The following is a 22,716-nucleotide window of genomic DNA, read 5'->3' as shown; positions in this document are numbered from 1 at the left end:
GTCCCCAAGATCACAGTGGCCTCCATCATTCTTAAATGGAAGAACTTTGGAACCACCAAGACTCTTCCTAGAGCTGGCCGCCCAGCCAAACTGAGCAATAGGGAAAGAAGGGCCTTGGTCAGGTAGGTGACCAAGAACCCGATGGTCACTCTGACAGAGCTCCAGAGTTCCTCTGTGGAGATGGGAGTACCTTCAACAAGGACAACCATCTCTGCAGCACTCCACCAATCAGGCCTTTATGGTAGAGTGGCCAGACAGAAGCCACTCCTCAGTAAAAGGCACATAACAGCCCACTTGGAGATTGCCAAAAGCCACCTAAAGGACTCTCAGACCATGAGAAACAAGAATCTCTGGTCTGATGAAACCAAGATTGAACTCTTTGGCCTGAATACTAAACATCACGTCTGGAGGAAACCAGGCACCACTCATCACCTGGCCAATACCATCCCTACGGGGAAGCATGGTGGTGGCAGCATCATGCTGTAGGGACGTTTTTCAGCGGCAGGGACTGGGAGACTAGTCAGGATCGATGGAAAGATGAACGGTGCAAAGTACAGAGAGACGGCGCAGCTCCAGAGCGCTCAGGACCTCAGACTGGGGCAAAGGTTCACCTTCCAACAGGACAACGACCCGAAGCACACAGCCAAGACAACGCAGGAGTGGCTTCGGGACAAGTCTCTGAATGTCCGTGAGTGGCCCAGCCAGAGCCCAGACTTGAACCCGATCGAACATCTCTGGAGAGATCTGAAATTAGCTGTGCAGCGACACTCCCCATCCAACCTGACAGAGCTTGAGGATCTGCAGAGAAGAATGGGAGAAAATCCCCAAATACAGGTATGCCAAGCTTGTAGCGTCATACCCAAGAAGACTCGAGGCTGTAATAGCTGCCAAAGGTGCTTCAACAAAGTACTGAGTAAAGGGTTTGAATACTTAAGTAAATGTGGTCTTTTTATTATTTTTGATAAATTTGTAAAAATGTCTAAAAACCTGTTTTTGCTTTGTCATTTTGGGGTATTGTGTGTAGATTGATGAGAGAAAAAAATTATTGTATCCATTTTCGAATAAGGCTGTAACGTAACAAGATGTGGAAAAAGTGAAGAGGACTGAATACTTTCCGAATACACTGTATGGGCATTTCACTGTTAGGTTTTAATCACATGCAGGCTAAGTAACTGGCACAGTAGAGTGCACTCAGTCACACAATGAATGAATGGCTTGCTTAGCTAACATTACAAAAAAGCTGGCTAAGTCTCAATGATGCAGCCTACTTAGTTTCACTTCTTAAAAACAGCTCCTAAAAATAAAAAATAATAAAATAAAATAAGTGTCAAGCATCTAATAGCATCTAGGCAATGTTAAGCAAGGACCCTAATAATAAAATGATGTATAGCCTGCAGATGTAACATTATATATCAGAGTCTAGACCTAACATTTGTGGTGTCTGATTTAGTTTGTTTCCTTTCATAAGTGTTACCCAGGCATCTATTGGTGTCTCAGTAAACCAAGCCAGGCTCTACTATACCACTCTCCCCCATGCGTCCCAAATGGCACCCTATGCCCTATACAGTGCACTACTTTGACCAGAGCCCTGTGGGCCCTGGTCAAAAGTAGTGCACTATGTAGTGAACAGGGTGCAATTTGAGAGGTAGCCTCCTACTGGGAGCCAAGAGTAGGATGTGAGGGCGTGAGATAGGCTCCTTCAGCACATCCCCAATGTGTCATGCCAGGCAGAACTAACTGGCAGGAGAAAGGATGACTATCTGGGATTAAAACTGAAAAGGAAGGAAGAAGAGAGAGACAGCCTGTTCCAGGGTTTAATGCTTCAGATCCTTAGCGAACAAATACATATGTTGTAGTAGGGTACAGCGTGGCTGGATGTGGCTCAGACTCGCTCTGGCTGACATCACCTCTGTGCTGTAGGCCCTTAACTGAAAATAATTCCAGGAGTAGGCCAAGGCCTATGTAATTAAATACTTGAAAGGGTTGCTAGTGCACAGGTGGTAGGCTACCCCTACTGACATTCCTCTCAGCAGCTAGGCCTATGCACAGTCTGAGTCTCCCCTACATAAATCCTGGGTGGGTGCAGTCAGTGATCATTTCCTCCTTTGTTAAGCCAAAGAACAGAGAGGGGTGAATGAATGGGGCCCTGACTCAGAATCCACATCCCAAATTGCACTCTATTCCTTATATAGTGCACTACCTTTGACCAGGGCCTACAGGGCTAATGAAAGACACAGCAAGGCAAGATTCTGAAGTGTGAATAAAGGGCTCCTCAGCAAAACAACATTGCTGGTGAGATCAGGGAACTGAAACTCACCAAGTGACTGAGAAAGGCATTTCCTTATCTGTGCTAGGATAAGCCTACAGCAGCCAAGAGCAATGTACCCAGTGCCACGCTGCTAAATAGACAAACCTACGGAAATATAGCACTATTAACATAACTATGATATGCCTTGAAAAGCTATCAATTAAGCCTATTTTCCTAACTAATTACATGCAGGGCTCTACAGTGCGACGATTTTACTTGCATATGCGCCTAAATATTTTACTGTGCGACCTGGAATTTAAATTTAGGCGCACCAGTGTACTTAGAAAAAAATAAAATTGTCCAGATGATAATTGTTGCAATGATTACTTCACTGTACTGCAGCCCCTGAGTGCCATGGAGAATACACATAGTGCAGATTCATGACCATCATGCTTGCGCTATTTTTCATTGTGCTGCTAAATTTCTGCGTGCTCCTACTTTTTTTCAGTAAATAAGGAAAATCAACATTTTACATTTTAATCCATTGCTGTCGCTTCTGGATGAGAAAAGAAAAGATGAGAGAATCGCAATTGCATCAAGAACAGAATATTATTTATTTTGCACCTGCACACACAAACATACTCTCTCCACTCCACACGATAATAATTAAAATCGCAGTGTGGCACAGTAGGGAGATTAGAAAACAGAATTTTCAATGTGGGCCACCTACAGAGAACAAGAACATACATTCCATTTGCTGTTGTCTGAGAGGGTTCTATGGGAAAGGGGGGCTTCCAGAAAGGGCACACTCTCTCCCATGCGTGAGAATAAAGGCCTTTCAGTTCAAACACAGAGGGCATCTCAGATTGGTGCAGTGTACATTCAGCATTTTCAGATGGCCTCCCTGAGGGTCTTTCCTCAACGTACAATGCAATAACCGTTATACGGTAAGCTGGTATTCAATGGAAAACCTAGGCTAGACAATTTACATGTGGCCTACAACAGTATTCCCATGTTGATGTCTAAAGACTGACAACTGATTTTATAACAACACATATCCACACACTGATGTTTTTGAGAAAATTAACACTACAAAGGATCTGAATTGGCTGTGAATGTGATTTGTGAAGCCTCTTATTTTTTCAGTTGCTCTGCTAAATCACACCTTTAGATTCACGTGGATCGTGCCATACCTGTTGTCTCCTCTTTATGATTTATGGTTAGACAAGAATGAAGAGGGGAGCTCTCTGTCATAGAACAAAGACCAAAGTGTCATGGTGGTGAGTACAGACAAGCCAGTCCTCCACAAGCTCAGTCTCAGTTCATATTTTCCCGAAATTCTAACAAGTTTCAATACCGGGAATAATTCATATTTCTCCAGAGAGTCTTGGGAAATACCGCAAAAATCAGAAGTGACCAAGATATGGTCACTATGCCAGGGTTCTCTCCAAATAAGAGGGGAACTGCGCCACCTTCTCGGCTTGGCATCTATGTAAAGATTTCACAGCAAGTGAAACTGATATTTAGTAATGATAGAGTAACTTTGATCAACCAATGACATTGTTGTGAATTGCGAAACAGGCTGTTCATAAATTCAGAGCGTTATGTTCCTCAATTAATTCAGCATATTTTAGCAGTAGGCCTAGGGTATCCCGAGACAAGTGCGCTCAGGACGCACCCCGAGTAGGCTATAGCGTTGTCGAAATCATACAAACCACAGTCAAACAGAAGTAAAATGACCAAAGTTGCTAAGCTTGCTAGATGCCCTCCAACGAATGACAGAATATCTCCTATTTGGCAAAATCGAGTTGATCATTATACAGATAACATATCTCATGAATAACACGGAGATGAAGAGAGGAAATTGTTTAAATATCATCCTGTTTGTTGATCACAGATTCTCTACTGAAGCTCTCATATGGGCAGCAATACAGGACAGCGCAGAGAAGCGGAGGAAATGTTTTAACATGCTTAAGGCGAGACTTGCTTTGATAATGCAACCTATGGATTACAGAATAAAGTTAGGAATTCTCATGCGATACAGGAGTCAGGATTTGGGGTTTCAAAAGGGATTAGGACGATAGAAAAATAGCCTAGGCTCTATATAATGCTACAACGTGAGTCAATAGATGCACAATACACTTGATTTGGGCTAAATTATTGCATGCTAAATGTTTCTGATCAGTGATAGATGAGCAAACAAATAAATGAACTACCACTTCCACTTGTCCAGCAAGAGATCAATTAACCAAATATACAGACAGAGATTCAGTAAAACAAAATGACATTGATTGATTATCAGACAAGTCACAGGCTTTTGGTCAGGAGTAGGACAGGCTACTATGCGAGTGAAGAGCAAAATCAACTTGTATAACATGCTAGCAAAATGTTCTGATCAGCTAATATATGAGCAAACTAGAATAAAGATTATCATTAGCACTCAACTCAATTTAGCTAACATTTCCCCCAGCCTAATTGTTACCAAATATCCAAACGGAGATTCAGTGAAAACAAAAATCAGACATTAATTGATCTAGACGAGTCCCCCACGCTTGTCTCAAATCAGTGCGATGGTGCAGTCCCAATCAAAACGGTGAATGATAATCTAGGTGACCACATACGACTATTGCTTTAAATTAGTATAACGGTTGGATATGACTTCGGGAGTTTCAGTATAAGCCAGAATTTGACACATGCCTTCACTTGCATTAGCCGACATTATTCCAATATGTTCATCATTCAGTTGATCAAATCAAATTTTATTGGTCACATGCGCCGAATACAACAGGTGCAGACATTACAGTGAAATGCTTACTTACAGCCCTTAACCAACAGTGCATTTATTTTAAACAAAAAAAGTAAGAATAAAACAACAACAAAAAAGTGTTGAGAAAAAAAGAGCAGAAGTAAAATAAAGTGACAGTAGGGAGGCTATATATACAGTAAAATAAAGTGACAGTAGGGAGGCTATATATACAGGGGGGTACCGTTGCATAGTCAATGTGCGGGGGCACCGGCTAGTTGAGGTAGTTGAGGTAATATGTACATGTGGGTAGAGTTAAAGTGACTATGCATAAATACTTAACAGAGTAGCAGCAGCGTAAAAAGGATGGGGTGGGGGCAGTGCAAATAGTCCGGGTAGCCATGATTAGCTGTTCAGGAGTCTTATGGCTTGGGGGTAGAAGCTGTTGAGAAGTCTTTTGGACCTAGACTTGGCACTCCGGTACCGCTTGCCGTGCGGTAGCAGAGAGAACAGTCTATGACTAGGGTGGCTGGAGTCTTTGACAATTTTGAGGGCCTTCCTCTGACACCGCCTGGTATAGAGGTCCTGGATGGCAGGGAGCTTTGCCCCAGTGATGTACTGGGCCGTACGCACTACCCTCTGTAGTGCCTTGCGGTCAGAGGCCAAGCAGTTGCCATACCAGGCGGTGATGCAACCAGTCAGGATGCTCTCGATGGTGCAGCTGTAGAATTTTTTGAGGATCTGAGGACCCATGCCAAATCTTTTTAGTCTCCTGAGGGGGAATAGGCTTTGTCGTGCCCTCTTCACGACTGTCTTGGTGTGTTTGGACCATGATAGTTCGTTGGTGATGTGGACACCAAGGAACTTGAAGCTCTCAACCTGTTCCACTACAGCCCCGTCGATGAGAATGGGGGCGTGCTCAGTCCTCTTTTTTTTCCTGTAGTCCACAATCATCTCCTTTGTCTTGGTCACGTTGAGGGAGAGGTTGTTGTCCTGGCACCACACGGCCAGATCTCTGACCTCCTCCCTATAGGCTGTCTAACTAAGGTGAGTTTTCCTCTCTCTGTGCTTTTTCTAGGCCAAATGACTGTTTCCTCGTCTCCTCACTCCGCTGCTGCCCACCTCCGCCGCGTTGTTCTCAACACCAGTTTAAATTCATATAGCCTACTGTTTTCTAGAAATATTTTATTTAATTTTTTGGGTTCGGGCTCATTTAATTTCTGTGATCTCGGACCAGGCCTGGGCTCGGGCTTCAGGTCACCGGGCTTCGGTCAGACTGGGATTGAATTTTCTGTTCTGATTAGAACTCTAAACTTTCATTCGGGTCTTGTGTGCAGTCCGGTATTGTCAATTATGCGGGTGCTTTGTGTGAATACTCTGGTCTAAAGGCTTCCATGCGACAACCTGTTTGGATGTGCTGTTGAATTTTTTGCCAATCTGCTGCTGCGTATGTTGTGTATTTTGTGGAATTACATTAGTGCTACATTGGTGGAAAATGTTGTAGGCTAATTTCCTGGGTCTTGTCATTTTATTTTTTCAGGAAATGTGAAGAGTGGTCCCTCTCCCGGGATACCGGTGTTAATCCCTTCTCCCCACTACTCCTCCTAGCCAACAAACGAGCCAAGAAAACACCAAGAGGTTACGTGGTAGGAATGTCTGGCCACGACTGTGAGACAGCAGAACAGACCAGCATGTGATTCTATTAAAAAGCGCTTAACCATAATGTCTAAAACAGGTGTGCCTGTGAGGAGTCCAGTGCTAAGGCAGTAGTTTCCTAGTGTTATCAACTAGGCTAGGTCTAAGCTACGAAGTGGTATAATAGGGAGGGAGCCATTTTTTGTCTGAAGTCGTACATATGAAAAAGGAGGAAGAAACATGTGTGTAGCTGCTACAGCATTACTAGCTAACACTGAGCTAGCAACAGATGATTGCATGCCTGGATCAGCAGTTAAGTGGATCATGATGAAAGGGGATCTTCAGCACCCATGCGTCCCAAATTGCACCCTATTCCCTATTTAGTCCACTACTTTTGACCATAGGGCTCTGGTCAAACGTTGTGCACCATATAGGGAATAGGGTGCCATTTGAGACTTAACCAGAGAGCTAGGGTTGAGGGGGGTTCCTGCATAGTGAGAGTGCAGCTATGTTTACTTCCAAGGCTCAGATGGAAACAGTGGGGTTTATGGAAACATTTCAGCAAGGATTTCATCCAGCACCTATGATGAAAATTCCTTGGTGTGCTTACTTTCCATGAAAAGTAAACACAAGCTAAGAAAAGGAGAATGGAAAATAAATGTCCTCGGCTAGCCCTACCAACACTGACTTATTTCTTTCTCACTGTACACAAAGAACTGGATAGCTGTACAGTAGAGGTAACCGTTACAGTTCTCTCTCTCAGCCAAGGAGTTTGTCAGCCAGGCACCCCTCATCTGAAGAATTTAAAGACCTCACCTGGAAATTGTGACTATGGTGGACTAGAAACAGATTATCTTCAACTAGATCTTCCGTCTTGAAAGTGTAAAACGATTAGCAAATAAAACATTTCATTTCCACCATTGTGTGACTAACGTTACTATGACAGTAAAATGTAGCTAATGTACAGCAACTGAAATGTGTTTAACGGGGGTTGTCTCTGCAGTCAGTATAAATGAGGTGTGAGTTTTTGTTAGCTGTCCACGTTATAACTAACTTTCTGTTAACGTAAATTGGCTGGCTAAAGGATTCAGGAAACAGTTTGCATAAAGTTCAACTAGCTATGAATTACGAATTAATAGCTAACAGTTGTGCGTATCTTGGATGTTATGGAAGTTGCTAACGTTAGTTAGCTAGTTACAATACCTAAACAACTAACTATTTAGCGACATAAAATGACGAACTGAAATACAGTGCCCTGTCAATCACCACACCAAACACATGATTAGCTCCAGACTATTTCCAAACACGTTAACGTTAGCTAGATAGCTACTGTAGTTAGTTATCCAAAGCAACAACTCCTTCCTCGCAAAAAAGAAAAAAGTCTAAACCGCGCTTACCGTGCCTAGTCGCGTTTTCAGTCCAGATAGATAAATATTAACTTTCCATTGACCAATGTACAACTGCACAGTCTTGCGCAATTGAATTTAAACGAGTTCAATAGCCTGGTTTCTGATTTATTTTTCAGGTCGAGTTTGCTAGCTGATTCCACCAGGCAACAGCTCCACGTCCAACCACCCATTGAGCCGAATACGTGTACACAAATCTACAGCCAGCTCGTGCCAACAAAAGGGCAGCTCCAATGTTTACATCCACCGTACAGAGCATGCGTCACGTCAGTCGACCTCAAAAACCCAACTACCGAAAAATAGTACACTACTACTGCCATCTACTGTTTATTTTATTACCGTACACTTAGCTACAGTAGTTTCAATCACAAACCTTTTAAGTTCTTTCGTCAACTCTTTGACCTCTCTATTAACTCCATTAGCTATAGCTAGGTTTTAGACTTTTGAAAAATGTATCAAGTTCATGTCTACTATTTCATATCAGCACACAACATAAGACACTATCAGAGAATATAGACCCACTTGATAATTCCGTATTATACTTTATCTCATAAAAAATAATCTAAACAATATCATTTAATACAATATAAACAAGCGTTCACATAATAACACCTTGTGATGTTTATTTTTGCTCTGTAAAAGCGTTTGTTCCTATTAGCTGTAGTCTTACTAAAGTCAAGAGTAACTGCAAAGTACTGGAAGCCAATCACTACAGCACAAGCTCACCTGTGGCTCATTGTTGTCTCTGACAGTAGTATCAATTCCACAGGAAGTTTTGGAACATTGCTGTCCAGTGGATCACAGCAAACATGCCACACTCAGAGAGGGTGACAGAGTAATCTCGGTTAACCTAGAAGTAAAATCTATGCAGAATCTGCCCAGTGGAGATTAGTGACAGAGCGACTATTCAATGTCAGTCAGAAAATGTCCAAATAAAGGTTCACTATCAGCTGTCCAGCTCAGACTAAAAGAAGCAGGTATGCCTTTTCTAAGACAGGTGATAATGATGTAAATGGCAGAGCCGACTATCTCGATCCACAAAGAACAAAAGGTCATCAAACAAACTTTTCTGGTTTTACATGGAAATGCCAGTGTTTACGTAGATATCATATTTCTTATGTTAGCCACACCCTCCTCTGTCCTGAAAAAAAAAAACACTGACGTAAGACTCTTGCCTACTGTCTATCATGGGCTGAAAATGCAAACATAATGAAGAAAACCCTCCCTTTGATGTCCCATGTGTATTCTGTACAACATCCTTTGGGTGTGTCTGTTGTTTTTATTATTAACATGTTCCTATAGCAACATGTAGAGATACCTTGCAATAAGGAAACCAAATAAATGTTTTGTTTTTATTCAGTAGATGTACATATATGCATGCACACACATCATGGCACAGTCACAGAGTGATGCAATTTGTGTTGTAGGACACTTGGCAAATGGCTTCAATAAAAGTACTTTGAGGGTTTATTACAAACCCATAAAGGAAAATCACACCGTGATGCACATTTTTGATCATGTACTCTTGTTAGAGCCATTTTATTAGCTGGTATTGTCATTGTCCACCCTATACTGTAGAGGGCAGTGTAGCATTTGTGTTACTGTAAAGCTACATCCTGCGACACGCTATTTACGCAACATGCGCAATGCAAACTTCCTTTTTCTAATGCAGCGGAGTCAAATCCCCTGTCTTTGACTCCAGGCTCCTGGTTAAGGAGACAGAAAAGACTGAAAAATGGTTAGTAAAACGCCAAAATATGTACCTACATACATATATAAGACATCAGATATGTGTTGTGTGCAATCACATGTTTTAGATGTTTTTAAAAAGCCATAGATGAAGATGGATTCCGTCCAGCTACTGCTCACGGGGGTCTATCAAACGTGGCCTAATGGCCGCCTGCATGAATTCATGCTTCCTGTACCTCTGTAGAGATCTTCCTAGCGATTTGTTGCTTTGCCTGATAAGTGGAGATTGTCTGTAATCAAGTCCCGTGATGTGAATCGCTAATAAACATGTTTGCAGTGTTGCCGAAGCCAGAGTGGGATCGAAATTAAACTAGCCCGAGGCGAGTACTTTTCACACCGGCTAGCTAATAGAAAATGTGGCCAACTAGCTCGACAGTTGGTAAAATTGTCTTTTCATATATCGCATGGCACAGATTTTGGACCGGGGTAGGAAAATGTGGTCAGTGCCCAAAATCCATCCCTGTGCTAGCTAACTGCTAGCTAGCCGCCCAAGACTTCGTGTAACAGAATGTCTGACAGTTTGGCCACATAAAATAAACTTTCAATACAGCATGTGTAACGTTAGGGCTATTTTTTGTCTGTTGACAAGTAGCTATGTAGTTGTACCGACATGCAAATTATATTACGGTCTTCTCTTATAGGGTTTTGTGAAAGTGGTGAAGAATAAGTCATACTTCAAGAGGTACCAGGTCAAATTCAGGAGGAGGAGGGGTAAGGGATTTCTAAATTGTCTGAATTATTTGTTTTAGCACGTGAATCGAGTAGAAAGTAAATGTAAATGCCATGATTGTCCTGATATTTCCTTTCACACTAAAGACCCTATTCATTCCACCTGACTGACTTGGTTATCCTTGTTTTACTTAGAGGGAAAGACCGACTACTTCGCCCGTAAGCGCCTGGTCATCCAAGATAAGAACAAGTACAACACACCCAAGTACAGGATGATCGTCCGCTTCTCCAACCGGGATATCGTCTGCCAGGTAAGATGGGATTCACATGAGAAAATGCTGGAATTACCACAATGGACAACTTATTTAGCAGAAACGTTTATCCAAAGCAGCTTACGATTACAGTAACACATTCATCAGTAAAACACAATTGACAGTTACACATGTGGCCCACGTTAGTCAAACCCAAAACTCTGTAGCCACCTGAGCACCATGCTCTAGTCCAGCTTAACCCACTGAGCAAAAGTTAACTGCATTCTCAATTCAACTATATTGACCCATCATTCTCACATGTCCCATGATGTTTTTACTTTGGCTTTGATTTAAGGAGGTAATCGGAAATGTCCCATACCATGAGGGGATTGATTGATTACCAGAGATCAGGGCAACACGTGATTATGCCTTAAATGCTGTAGCCTATGTTGTCATTGTTTCTCATGTGTTACTTGCTTATGTGATTTGCTCCAGATTGCCTATGCCAAGATCGAGGGGGACATGATCGTGTGCGCTGCCTACTCCCACGAGCTGCCCAAGTACGGGATTGCCGTGGGTCTGACTAACTACGCAGCAGCCTACTGCACTGGTCTGCTGCTGGCCCGCAGGGTAAGATCAGCTCTCATACACCCCTGCTCTGATGGCTCCCTCTTTTAGTTTTGTTCAATTTGCAGCACTGGGTCTATTAGTTAATGGGCATTCTATGTTTCTGCCCTGTTAATGAAAAATGCAATCTTTTCTCAACATTTCTAGTGACATTTACTTTCCTCAAACCTTGTTTAGTCTTTTATACCTTGAACTAATTTCTAAGCTATTGACAGAACTCTGGATTGTGTATTATAGAGATGCCATTATTCCCTGTTCTACATGAGGGAAGTATGTCTGTTCTGCATCTGAATGGCCAAACAATCCTATTGAACGCTTTGCTTCTGTTTGCTCATTGTGAAGAATTGGCAGTTGGTCAGCCAAAAGGCTGCCTGTCAGTTTGACTTGATCCACTTGTTTAGCAACTGACTGTTATATAATATGCCATTTAGCAGACACTTGTATCCAAAGCAACTTAGTCATGCGTGCATACGTTCTTTATGTATGGGTGGCCCCGTGAATCGAACCCACAATCATGGCGTTGCAAGCACCATGCTCTACCAACTGAGCCATACAGGACCACTCATAGAGGACCTCTCTCTGCTTTAGCCACCTCCGGTGTTTGTTTCTTGCTGAGTGAGAACACCCTACCAATGTAGTCAGCTTGGCTTAATACTATAACAGATTTCTCTAATCCTGTTTTTGTCTTCCTCTCCAGCTGCTGAACAAGTTTGGCCTGGACAAGGTGTACGAGGGACAGGTGGAGGTCACCGGAGATGAGTTCAACGTGGAGAGCATCGACGGTCAGCCAGGTGCGTTCACCTGCTACCTGGATGCAGGGCTCGCCAGAACCAGCACTGGCAACAAGGTGTTCGGCGCCCTGAAGGGGGCTGTGGATGGAGGCCTGTCCATCCCCCACAGGTAATAACGCTTCCTCTGCATTAAGAACACATTTGTAGCCAGGGGCCATATGTATCAAATGTCTTGGCGTAAGAGTGCTGATTTAGGATCAGCTCCCCCCTGTCCACAATCTTATTCATTGTGATCTAAAAGGCAAAACTGATCCTAGATCAGGATTCCTACTCTTGAGGCACTTGATGCATACATCCCCAGGTCAAAGATTTGTTTGTATACATCACACAGATCTGCGACTAGGCTAGTACTTCTGAAGTTGTCAGGATCTATATGTTGCTTGATGATGATACACTTGAGGCTGAGCAAATTGTAGTTGGTCCTTCATTTGCCCAGGTTGATGTAACATGTCCTGTTTCAAGACGGGGCTGAGAGCAATATGAATCAGTAGTTTACCTGCCAAATGTGTTATCCTTGGGTGTTCTGCAATAAATAATGTCATATGGCCTTAGTGGAACTATTGGTCTTAGTGCACTGCCTATAATCCTCAAAGTGAATGAAGTATTAGCCTGGTTCAGTAGCCCCTTTCTGTCTGACATTGTGTCTTGTCCCCTCTTCCTCCTTCCATTCCCCCTAGCACTAAGCGCTTCCCTGGATATGATGCTGAGAGCAAAGAGTTCAATGCAGAGGTCCACCGCAAGCACATCATGGGCGTCAATGTGTCGGAGTACATGAGCTATCTGATGGAGGAGGATGAGGACGCATACAAGAAGCAGTTCTCCCGCTTCATCAAGAATGGCGTTGCCCCCGACACGGCAAGTTCAAGGTTCACCCTGAACCCATTGTGATGTATCGGGAGGTGCCTGCCAATACCTGGCTCTATTAGTTACCTTACACCACAGCTGGATGGTTACATTTGAGTCATTTTAGCAGACGCTCTTATCCAGAGCGACTTACAGTTAGTGAGTGCATACATTTTCATACTGGCCCCCCGTGGGAAAAGAACCCACAACCCTGGCGTTGCAAACGCCATGCTCTACCAACTGAGCTATAGGGGACGTGTTACGAGTTTATTATCTGCACTATTAGCCACTTGGGATTTTATCGCACACCCAGTTCTACCCGGTTTTCACTGAACTGAACCTGAGCTGGTATGGGTAGCTACTACTGTTCTGTTCAATTCTTAGGCCTCATGCTTTTAAACATACTGGGATCATATCAGCTTCTGATGCAAATACATTCTGAAAGGAAAGTTGTGCTGAATCCGAAACTAGTCCCTTACCCTTGGCCCTCCATTTGCGTGTTCACGGAGGCCTATTATTTAAATGTAGAACATGAATTGCGTCACTCAAGTGCTTCCATCTATCCAATGCTCTCTGATCTACAGGAGGGGATAGGGGTCAATTTGGAATTCAGCGTACGTCTATGTAGGAACTGTGTGCTGCTTGATGATGATACACTTGAGGCTGAGCAAATTGTAGTTGGTCCTTCATTTGTCCAGATTGATGTAATCAACGTTTCAAGACGGGGCTGAGAGCAGCACAGTTCATTAATTTCTGTGTCATACATGTACTAGTCCTAAAATACAACTGACAAATGTGACATCCAACTCATCCCTATTAATTGGATATGTAAAAAATATATATATATTGCAATGTGTAGAGTGGAAACTATACTGAATCAAGTCTGCATCCAGCAGGAGCCTGTACCGTTGCGAGAATGTGTATTAAGTCAATGGAATTGACTTATCTGCCCACTACTAATTTGTTTGCCAAACTTGTCTTGCAGGTTGAGGAGATGTACAGAAAGGCACATGCTGGCATTCGTAAGAACCCAGTCCACGAAAAGAAGCCCAAGAAAGAAGTCAAGAAGAAGAGGCAAGTTGATGAGCAGTTTTGGCTATTTTCTATTGGGAATGCAGTACTTACTACTGCATTGTTGGTTTTCATGCTGTTATGACTCTAAAACCTGATGGTAAAACTTGCCTAGATGATCATGATCCGAGTTTGGGTCAATTCCATTTCAATCTGGGAAGTAAACTGAAATTCAATTTCCAATCTACCTCTGTATTTTAACAACACATTTCAGTTTACTTACTGAATTGACCCCAAGTCCCCAACCCTGCCCTTGGCATGGTAGTCACGTTCCCTTCGGTATTCCCTGACATTGTTAAAATGTATTGTAATGTAATAATTCTGACCTGTTTGTCCACCCCAGGTGGAACCGTGCCAAGCTCTCTCTGGCCCAGAGGAAAGACCGCGTTGCTCAGAAGAAGGCCAGCTTCCTCAGGGCTCAGGAACAGGAGGCTGCCGACAGCTAAACTCTCTGGTCCTAATGATGTAGTGACAATTCTTTGTTCTAATAAATATATAGAAAAATAATACAGCCTCTGTGTTATTGGTGCACCCTTCTATTATAGAAGCTACTGTTTAAGTGGTTGAGATTGTGTAGAATTGGACATGGATCTGATTTACTATTTTATATAGGTTTACTTATTCACCTCTGAAGTGTTGGCTAATCTCTTGATTCAAAACCATATACCAGGGATATTCGAATATGGACCTCGAAGCCAGTTACACTGCTGATTTTCATTAGTTCACTCTAAAAGGGAACTGATTTAGACCTGGGACACCAGGTAGGTGCAATTTTAATCTGGTAGAACAAAAACAGCAGTATGCTGACCTCCAGGCTCGATTTGAATACACTCGCTATAGACTGAAAATGTGTTCAATGCCGATTTTAAATAGACGTTGAGGGAAATGTTGACAATGGAATACAATGGCATTGTTTGCTAGAAATGTACCATCTGAGTCTGGATGTAATCATTAAACAAATGACGAGAAGGGCAAAATTAACTATTGTAAAGCATTTTTACCCAACAGTTTGTCTCATTATATACTGAAAAATATAAATGCGACATGCAACAATTTTAAAAGATGTTACTGAATTATAGTTCAGATAAGGAAATCAGTCAATTTAAATTAATTCAGTAGGCCCTAATCTATGGATTTCACTTGACTGGGCAGGATCACCCACTGGGGAGCAAGGCCCAGCCAATCATAGTGAGTTTTTCCCCACAAAAGGGCTTTATTACAAACCAAAATACTCTGTTTCATCAGCTATACGGGTGGCTGGTCTCAGACTACCCCGCAGGTGAAGAAGCCGGATGTGGAGGTCCTGGGCTGGCGTGGTTACATGTGGTCTGCGGTTGTGAGGCCGCTTGGATGCACTGCCAAATTCTCTAAAATGACATTGGGGGCAGTTTATGGTAGAGAAATTAACATTCAATTCTATGGCAACAGCTCTGTTGGACATTCCTGCAGTCAGCATGCCAATTGCGCGCTCCCTCAAAACTTGAGATATCTGTGGCGTGTGAGGAAACTGCACATTTTAGAGTGGCCTTTTGTCCCCAGCATAAGGTGCACCTGTGTAATGATAATGCTGTTTAATCATCTTGATATGCCACACCTGTCAGGTGGATGGATTATCTTGGTGAAGGAGAAATGCTCACTAACAGGGATGTAAACACATTTTTGCTCAAATTTGAGAAGCTTTTTGTGCATATGGAACATTTCTGGGATCTTTTATTTCAGCTCATGAAAAATGGGACCAACACTTTACATGTTGCGTTTATATTTTTGTTCAGTATAGTTCCCTGAAAAGCTTAAGAGGAGAGGGAGATTGCGTTATGGGGGCAGCAGTAGTGTTCATCTTTGTCCTGATTATCCATCCTTTCCCGAAGTGTGTATTAACACACCCCTTAGAGGATTTACGCAGTTCCAGCCAATACTTTCAAATCCATGACACACTTTGGGAGAAGGGTGGAGGGTCTGGATGTACCTATGTTTTCACCTCAGGAGTCCTTGGTGTGTGATATCTTTTTCCACAACAAGGTCTTCAGGTTGTTCAGTATAAGTGAGTGTTCCATCTCCATCTGTTCTGCTGAGCCCTTCAAAGCTATACAGGCATACAGCTGTTTCTCCAGCTCCTCCTGAATATCAGATGGTCCCCCGTTCAGGAGGTAATCCTTCAGCGTGCCGCACGCCTTGGCCAGGTTGGGCTGCGTCACCTCTGGCGTACACCTGTGCTTGGTGAGGTCACAGGAAGTGCGACAGTCGGCACCGTACAGACAGTCCTCGTCCGTGTCGCACTGCCGCTCCCTCATGGCTTTCTGGAAGGTGGCCTCAGGGACAATGTGGCGAGCATCCATCACCTTCAGGTCGTGGCGGTCGTTGTAACCGAAGCCGTCCGCGCTCACGTCACACATGAGGAAGGAGCCGAAGGTGCCATGGAAGACATCTTCAACTAGCTCCAGGAGGCCGATGGAGATCTTGGCTTTGCGGGGCCAGGAAGGCGTGAACCACTGGTCTATGCTGCGTCGTACCCCCGCGGGGATCCACAGCTCCACCGCCCAGGGCAGGCTGATGCCGTACAGGGGAGCGTAGGGCACCTTCTCCATCACATACAGGTACAGAGAAAGAGGGAACGAGAGATGGGGGGTATTAAAAGAGGGAGAGGAGTGAGATGTGATGAATTTCATCACATAAATAAGCTCATGATTTGAATCAATTTGTGTCCTGTTAGCTGTAGTTAATTTTTGTGTTGTCTGAAGAAAATAAAAAATCTGTTTCTGTTCCCACAGGGGGTAGGAAAAAAAAAAAAAAAAAGTATGCATTCACTAACTGTAAGTCGCTCTGGATAAGAGCGTCTGCTAAATGACTTAAATGTAATGTAATGAATCCATAAATGGGCGTTCCTATTAGATTACCTTCTCCATCACGTACAGGTCCCCACAGAAGCCCAGGAGCCTAGGGGTGTGCTCTCTGTCCTGCAGGACTACTGCTAGCAGAAACTCATTGAGCTGGAGCAGGGCCCACATGGAGCGGGCCTCCAGCAAGGAGATGAGGCCGTCTTTGTTGTAGTCGGCCACGGAGAAAACCAGGCTCACCAGGTTTGGAAGGTTGGCCTGTTCACCCACCTTGGTCTAGAGAGGAATAAGGGGTAAGAGATACCTTCGTAACAGAACTGCATTAATGAACACGCTAGCCACTAAAGTCATAACACACTAACAAAGATAGCAATAAGTTACATGAATGTGAATACTGTGACAAAATATAAATGTGCATTTATGAAATATTAGTGCCCTGATTATGAATGCATAATGTATGGATTATTAATGTGTTATGAAGACCTTCAAGTAAGTGTTGTAGACATGAACCTATTAATAAAGTGGAAAAGCAGGTAGTCTAATGAATCACACTGGAATGAGATGACAGTACTCTGACCTTGAGGTGGCTGAGGACCATCTCTTTGAACTTATCCACAGAGGTTCCCTTGGTGGGCTTGTTGAAGGGCGATGCCTCCTTCCTGTGCTCCATCTCAGCTCCCAGGTTATAATGAGGAATCTCTTCCATCTGGCACTTAATCACCCCCTCTAGGTCCCCCCAGCCACCTGAGTACACCTGAGAGAGACACACATAGACCCACAACATGCTGGTGTTAGTTATCAGACACAGAAACACTGTAGCGCTAAACACTATGGGTGAATCTCAAAAGTACTTCCTTGATTCCTCGTGTCCTCTCTCCACACCACCTGCCCAATGTCAGAAGGAAGTGAGGAGATGCAGGTGCTCTCCTTCCCTCTTACATTTTGGAAAGGAAAGACTTTTGAGATTTAATGTAGAACTAGGATCAGAGTCAGATCTGACCTGGTTGTTAGGCTTGGCAGAGAGACACTTCCCCAGGTACAGAGTGTCTTTCTCACACAGGCTGCTGCAGGCCGAGCCGTCAATCACTCCTTTCCTGTACTTGTCACACTTGGATAAATAGACACACAGACATGGTGTTGGTTTGTATACTGTAACTAACTAGTAGACAGACATGGTGTTGGTTTGTATACTGTAACTAACTAGTAGACAGACATGGTGTTGGTTTGTATACTGTAACTAACTAGTAGACAGACATGGTGTTGGTTTGTATACTGTAACTAACTAGTAGACAGACATGGTGTTGGTTTGTATACTGTAACTAACTAATAGACAGACATGGTGTTGGTTTGTATACTGTAACTAACTAATAGACAGACGTGGTGTTGGTTTGTATAGTAACTCACAGGATGGTTTCAATACAATATGGAAGCTGACACTGGAATACTGTATTTGAAGGAAGAGTCTTTTTTTACGCAGTAGGTGGCTCTATCAATTTACTCATTTCATAGAAGGAAATAGAGAACTCACTATGGCATTCTTGCACTCATCTCCACGACACAGCTCTGAGTAGGATGAGTACTCCACATACACCACCCAGCTACCCACAAACACTGCCAGCCACGAGAAGAACAGATACTTCATGTGCAGGTAGGAGAATCGGGCCTGGAACAGAGAGAGCAAGGGAGTGAGAGGGAGAGAGAACAGAGTAGATAAGGAGATAGAGGGGGGAGAGAGAGAACCGAGTAGATAAGGATATAGAGGGGGGAGTGAGAGAACAGAGTAGATAAGGATATAGAGGGGGGAGAGAGAACAGAGTAGATAAGGAGATAGAGGGGGGAGAGAGAGAACAGAGTAGATAAGGATATAGAGGGGGAGAGAGATAACAGTAGATAAGGAGAGAGATAAGAGGAGATAAGGAGATAGAGGGGGGAGAGCCCTAACAGAGTAGATAATGAGATGAGGGGGGAGAGAGATAACAGAGTAGATAAGGAGATAGGGGGGGAGAGAGATAACAGTAGATAAGGAGATAGAGGGGGGAGAGATAGAACAGAGTAGATAAGGAGATAGAGGGGGGAGAGAGAGCTGGGATGACTTTCATTACATAATAATAAGATCATGATCAGAATACATAAATGGGCATTCCTATTCGAAGAGTTCAGGTGGAACAGCCTCCTTTATGATACTAGAACAGAACTTGACCCAGATATAGTGAGACTGAAGACATGTGTAAACAGCATTTAGTTCATGTGAGTTTGATTATCCACAGTGGAGTAAATATCATGGAATGCAGAAAATGTAGGATAGGTAGGCTATATATTGCCCCACATTTATGTTGCAATAACGATAAATCATATTGCCAAGGAAGCACGAATGTGAAGTTGAGACTACAGGGATTTCCAGTCAATTCCATAAGCAGGCTGGTCTAGTGCCAGTAGTGTAGTTATCCAATGAATGATTGAATAGCTCCATCACTGGGGGGCATAATGAAATATGCAAGTTTAACCGAGATTCAGTATTATAACAATTATGCAAAATAGATGAGGTGAGAGATTAACAGATATAACACAAATCAAATTGTATTTGTCACATGTGCCGAATACAACAGGTGTAGACCTTACAGTGAAATGCTTACTTACAAGCCCTTAACCAACAATGCAGTTCAAGAAATAGAGTTAAGAAAATATTTACTACATAAAGTAAAACAATTAATAAAAAGTAACACAATAAAATAACAATAACAAGGCTATATACAGGGGGTACCGGTATCGTGTCAATATGCGGGGGTACAGGTTAGTCAAGGTAATTGAGGTAATATGTACATGTAGGTAGGGGTAAAGTGACTATGCATATATAATAAATAGCGAGTAGCAGCGAGGGGGTGGGGGGTGTCAATGTAAATTGTCCGGGTGGCCATTTGATTAATTGTTCAGCAGTCTTATGGCTTGGGGGTAGAAGCTGTTAAGGAGCCTTTTGGACCTAGACTTGGCGCTCCGGTACCGCTTGCCGTGCGGTAGCAGAAAGAACAGTCTATGACTTGGGTGACTGGAGTCTTTGACCATTTTTTGGGCCTTCCTCCGACACCGCCTAGTATATACAGTGGTGTGAAAAAGTGTTTGCCCCCTTTCTGATTTATTTGTTTGCATGTTTGTCACACTTAAATGTTTCAGATCATCAAACAAATTTAAATATTAGTCAAAGATAACACAAGTAAACACAAAATGCAGTTTTGAAATGAAGGTTGTTATTATTAAGGGAAAACAAAATCCAAACCTACATGGCCCTGTGTGAAAAAGTGTTTGCCCTCCCTGTTATAACACAACTCAACTGTGGTTTATCACACCTGAGTTCAATTCCTCTAGCCACACCCAGGCCTGATTACTGCCACACCTGTTCTCAATCAAGGAATCACTTAAATAGGACCTGCCTGACAAAGTGAAGTAGGCCAAAAGATCCTCAAAAGCTAGACATCATGCTGAGATCCAAAGAAATTCAGGAACAAATGAGAAAGAAAGTAATTGAGATCCATCAGTCTGGAAAAGGTTATAAAGCCATTTCTGAAGCTTTGGGACTCCAGCGAACCACAGTGAGAGCCATTATCCACAAATGGCGAAAACATGGAACAGTGGTGAACCTTCCCAGGAGTGGCCGGCCGACCAAAATTACCCCAAGAGCGGAGCGACGACTCATCCAAGAGATCACAAAAGACCCCACAACAACATCCAAAGAGCTGCAGGCCTCACTTGCCTCAGTTAAGGTCAGTGTTCATGACTCCACCATAAGAAAGAGACTGGGCAAAAATGGCCTGCATGGCAGAGTTCCAAGACGAAAACCACTGCTGAGCAAAAATAACATTAAGGCTTGTCTCATTTTTGCCAGAAAACATCTTGATGATCCCCAAGACCTTTGGGAAAATACTCTGTGGACTGACAAGACAAAAGTTGAACTTTTTGGAAGGTGTGTGTCCCATTACATCTGGCGTAAAAGTAACACCGCATTTCAGAAAAAGAACATCATACCAACAGTAAAATATGGTGGTGGTAGTGTGATGGTCTGGGCCTGTTTTGCTGCTTCAGGACCTGGAAGACTTGCTGTGATAAATGGAACCATGAATTCTGCTGTCTACCAAAAAATCCTGAAGGAGAATGTCCGGCCATCTGTTCGTGACCTCAAGCTGAAGCGAACTTGGGTTCTGCAGCAGGACAATGATCCAAAACACACCAGCAAGTCCACCTCTGAATGGCTGAAGAAAAACAAAATGAAGACATTGGAGTGGCCTAGTCAAAGTCCTGACCTGAATCCTATTGAGATGCTGTGGCATGACCTTAAAAATGCAGTTCATGCTCGAAAACCCTCCAATGTGGCTGAATTACAACAATTCTGAAAGATGAGTGGGCCAAAATTCCTCCACAGCGCTGTAAAAGACTAATTGCAAGTTATCGCAAACGCTTGATTGCAGTTGTTGCTGCTAAGGGTGGCCCAACCAGTTATTAGGTTGTAGGGGGCAATCACTTTTTCATACAGGGCCATGAGGGTTTGGATTTTGTTTTCCCTTAACAACAACCTTCATTTCAAAACTGCATTTTGTGTTTACTTGTGTTATCTTTGACTAATATTTAAATTTGTTTGATGATCTGAAACATTTAAGTGTGACAAACATGAAACAAATAAGAAATCAGGAAGGGGGCAAACACTTTTTCACACCACTGTAGGTCCTGGATGGCAGGAAGCTTGGCCCCAGTGATGTACTTGAGAGGGAGAGCAAGAGGGAGAGCGAGAGAGGGAGAGCAAGAGCGAGAGAGGGAGAGCAAGAGAGAGAGAGGGAGAGCAAGAGAGAGAGGGAGAGCAAGAGAGAGAGGGAGAGCAAGAGAGAGAGGGAGAGCAAGAGAGAGAGGGAGAGCAAGAGGGAGAGAGAGGGAGAGCAAGAGGGAGAGAGAGGGAGAGAGAGGGAGAGCAAGAGGGAGAGAGAGGGAGAGCAAGAAGGAGAGGGAGAGAGAGAAATGGAGAGAGAGAGAGAGACACAGACTGTGCTTGGGGACAGGGAGTCGATGCAGCCATAGGGCTCTGGTCAAATGAAGTGCACTATATAGGGAATAGGGTGTCATTTGGGATGCAACCAGTGACAGACCAAGGAGGGAGGAGACTCAGAGGCCTTCTGTCCTGTTCCCAGTGTCTGTTGCTCCTGCATCTCTGCTTGTTATAGTCTAGCAACCATCTGCGAGAACAGGCCATGTGACTCGTTCTTCCCAGACCGACTTGGCCACTGTGACAGAGAGAACAACAAATCACTGAACCGAGGAGTGCCATATAATGAGGGGAGAGAGCGAGAGAGGGATATCATCTATATATTCTGTATGAGCCAGTCAATCATGTCATTTAATGTGACCCCATATCTCATCTCTGCGGAACAATCATCTACGTATTTTGCACATCCAGAGTGTTCTACCCTGTATAACTATATCTATAACATATTACAACCCTTCATTAAAACATCACTCTGCTCACTGCTATAACAGCACATTCATGTACACTATAGATGAGCCTGTTAGTAATGAGCTAGTTTATTCTAATTAGAGAGCAATTGATGGAGAAACAGGCCTTAAATTGGGATATAAATGGGTAGTTGTCTATAGTGGGCCTTATGGAGGACAGTAATACTTCATTAGTACAATGACTATTGATTATGAGCTCTGTAATCAACAACCCAATGGCTCTCTGTGGTAACACATGGTTAGTTACAGGCAGACAGCTAATGTACAATCATTTTCCTTTCTGACACACTCCAAATTGTTATTGCCTTTTGATAACATTTCCTTCCTGATTCATAATGATTCTAAATGTTCTCTTTTAA

General features: G+C 43.2%; 3 protein-coding genes, 1 long non-coding RNA gene and 1 other non-coding gene across 7 annotated transcripts in view; 3 read left to right on the top strand and 2 right to left on the bottom strand.

The window, feature by feature from the left end:
- LOC121533917 (ecotropic viral integration site 5 protein homolog) overlaps window positions 1-8,323 on the bottom strand; it is a 63,272-nt gene extending 54,949 nt beyond the window's left edge. The window contains exon 1 of one of the 2 annotated variants that reach the window (XM_041840267.2): window positions 8,024-8,323. The gene's annotated coding sequence lies outside the window, so the exon portion shown is untranslated. The remainder of the gene's footprint in view (window positions 1-8,023) is intronic. The other variant, XM_041840271.2, reaches the window with a different exon arrangement.
- On the top strand, window positions 5,998-8,013 carry LOC121533918. The gene is made up of 2 exons (XR_005994518.2): window positions 5,998-6,038; window positions 6,532-8,013. It is a non-coding gene; the product is annotated as an uncharacterized LOC121533918 (long non-coding RNA).
- A 1,341-nt stretch (window positions 8,324-9,664) lies between the features above and the next one.
- LOC121533916 (60S ribosomal protein L5) lies at window positions 9,665-14,540 on the top strand. Its single transcript, XM_041840265.1, has 8 exons — window positions 9,665-9,770; window positions 10,423-10,492; window positions 10,646-10,761; window positions 11,197-11,331; window positions 12,026-12,228; window positions 12,797-12,974; window positions 13,948-14,036; window positions 14,377-14,540. The coding sequence occupies exons 1-8, from the start codon at window positions 9,768-9,770 to the stop codon at window positions 14,477-14,479; spliced, it is 897 nt and encodes a 298-aa protein (XP_041696199.1). The 5' UTR covers window positions 9,665-9,767; the 3' UTR covers window positions 14,480-14,540.
- On the top strand, window positions 13,603-13,700 carry LOC121534370. Its single transcript, XR_005994602.1, has one exon. It is a non-coding gene; the product is annotated as a small nucleolar RNA SNORD21 (small nucleolar RNA).
- A 1,235-nt stretch (window positions 14,541-15,775) lies between the features above and the next one.
- LOC121532820 (divergent protein kinase domain 1A-like) overlaps window positions 15,776-22,716 on the bottom strand; it is a 34,702-nt gene continuing 27,761 nt past the window's right edge. For both annotated transcript variants that reach the window (XM_045205795.1, XM_041838609.2), the window contains 5 exons: window positions 18,396-18,530; window positions 17,868-17,975; window positions 17,445-17,621; window positions 16,928-17,143; window positions 15,776-16,609 (listed from right to left, as the gene is read on the bottom strand). In XM_045205795.1, the coding sequence (XP_045061730.1) occupies window positions 16,013-16,609; window positions 16,928-17,143; window positions 17,445-17,621; window positions 17,868-17,975; window positions 18,396-18,530 (1,233 nt within the window). In that variant the 3' untranslated portion in view covers window positions 15,776-16,012. The remainder of the gene's footprint in view (window positions 16,610-16,927; window positions 17,144-17,444; window positions 17,622-17,867; window positions 17,976-18,395; window positions 18,531-22,716) is intronic.

Source organism: Coregonus clupeaformis, chromosome 20, assembly GCF_020615455.1.
Source record: "Coregonus clupeaformis isolate EN_2021a chromosome 20, ASM2061545v1, whole genome shotgun sequence".
Taxonomy (NCBI): domain Eukaryota; kingdom Metazoa; phylum Chordata; class Actinopteri; order Salmoniformes; family Salmonidae; genus Coregonus; species Coregonus clupeaformis.
This window is presented reverse-complemented; position numbering and strand designations above follow the sequence as displayed.